This window comes from Neophocaena asiaeorientalis, unplaced genomic scaffold (assembly GCF_003031525.2).
Source record: "Neophocaena asiaeorientalis asiaeorientalis breed wild unplaced genomic scaffold, Neophocaena_asiaeorientalis_V1.1 scaffold1508, whole genome shotgun sequence".
Lineage (NCBI taxonomy): Eukaryota > Metazoa > Chordata > Mammalia > Artiodactyla > Phocoenidae > Neophocaena > Neophocaena asiaeorientalis.
Genome location: NW_020173130.1, coordinates 1 through 991, shown reverse-complemented (window position 1 = coordinate 991; position 991 = coordinate 1). Strand labels below are relative to the sequence as shown.

The window sequence follows — 991 nt, the reverse complement described above, 5'->3', positions numbered from 1 at the left end:
GGGCCTCACAGAGGCTAGGGAGGGGGTATAAGGGTCGGGGTGTCTGGTGGGCACGGGAGAGAATCCCAGGTCCTCTGTGGAGTCAAGGTGAGCCCCCTGAGGGAGGACTGAGGGGAGCCTGGCCCCCAGAACAGTGTTGGCCCTGGGAGGCCGTGGGGCGGGATGAGCACGTGCAGCACTTCCTCACATCTGGGTCTCAGAGACGCTGCGGAGGGGAGTAAGGGGCGGGGTCTCAGAGAGGCTGCGGAGGCGTTGAGGAGTGCCCCTGTGAGGCCCGAGGGCAGTCCTTAAGAGGAGACCTGTAAGTGGCCTTTGTCAGAGCTGCCCAGGGTGCCTTTCTCCGCTCAGGCCGCTCACACCCCCTCTCTTCCCCAGGTATGAGTTCCCCGCCTGTCATCCGTGCCCACACTCCCTTGGGCGGCTCGACCCCAGTGATCAGGACCCTGGTCGAGATGAGTGAGCCCCGCCAGCCTGAGGCCGACCTTCAGGCCCCAGTCCCGGCCCAGGGTCCGGTGGAGGCGCCGCTGCTGGGGGCTGCGGGGGAGAAGGCCACATCCCCCTCGTCCTCCGCCTCCCCTGGAGCCCCCTCCGTCTCCGCCTATGCCGAGTCCTTGCCCCCTGAGTTACTTGCTGTGCTGATGGCTGACCTGGTGGCCTTCCTGCTCGTCAAGTTTCGTACCGGGGAGCCGACCTCCAAGGCGGAGATGCTGAGTACGTTTCTCCCGGGGCATCGGGACCACTTCCCCGAGGTCTTCCGCGTCGTTTGTGAATGCCTGCAGCTGGTGTTTGGCGTGGACGTGAAGGAGGTGGATCCCCGCGAGCGCACCTACGTCCTAGTCCCCACCCTGAGCCTCACCTGGGATGCAGTGCTGAGCGACGGGCAGCGCACGCCCGAGGCCGGCCTCCTGGTGATGGTCCTGACCATGTCCACCCTGTTCGGTGACCGGATTCCTGAGGAGGAGGTGTGGAGAGTGCTAGGCAACCTGGGGTT

The 991-nt window shown here is 65.9% G+C and overlaps 2 protein-coding genes across 2 annotated transcripts in view; both read left to right on the top strand.

Annotated features, from left to right (window-relative positions):
- LOC112399128 (testis-specific protein TEX28-like) overlaps positions 1-381 on the top strand; it is a 9,950-nt gene extending 9,569 nt beyond the window's left edge. Inside the window, 1 exon segment of the mRNA XM_024744109.1 lies at positions 376-381. Within this exon segment, the coding sequence (XP_024599877.1) occupies positions 376-381 (6 nt within the window).
- Positions 382-452: 71 nt separating this feature from the next.
- Positions 453-962, top strand: LOC112399132 (melanoma-associated antigen 8-like; the record flags this gene model as incomplete). Its single annotated transcript, XM_024744111.1, has 1 exon — positions 453-962. A coding segment is annotated over exon 1 (510 nt), but the record flags the coding sequence as incomplete, so codon positions are not given.
- Between the last annotated feature and the right edge of the window lie 29 nt (positions 963-991).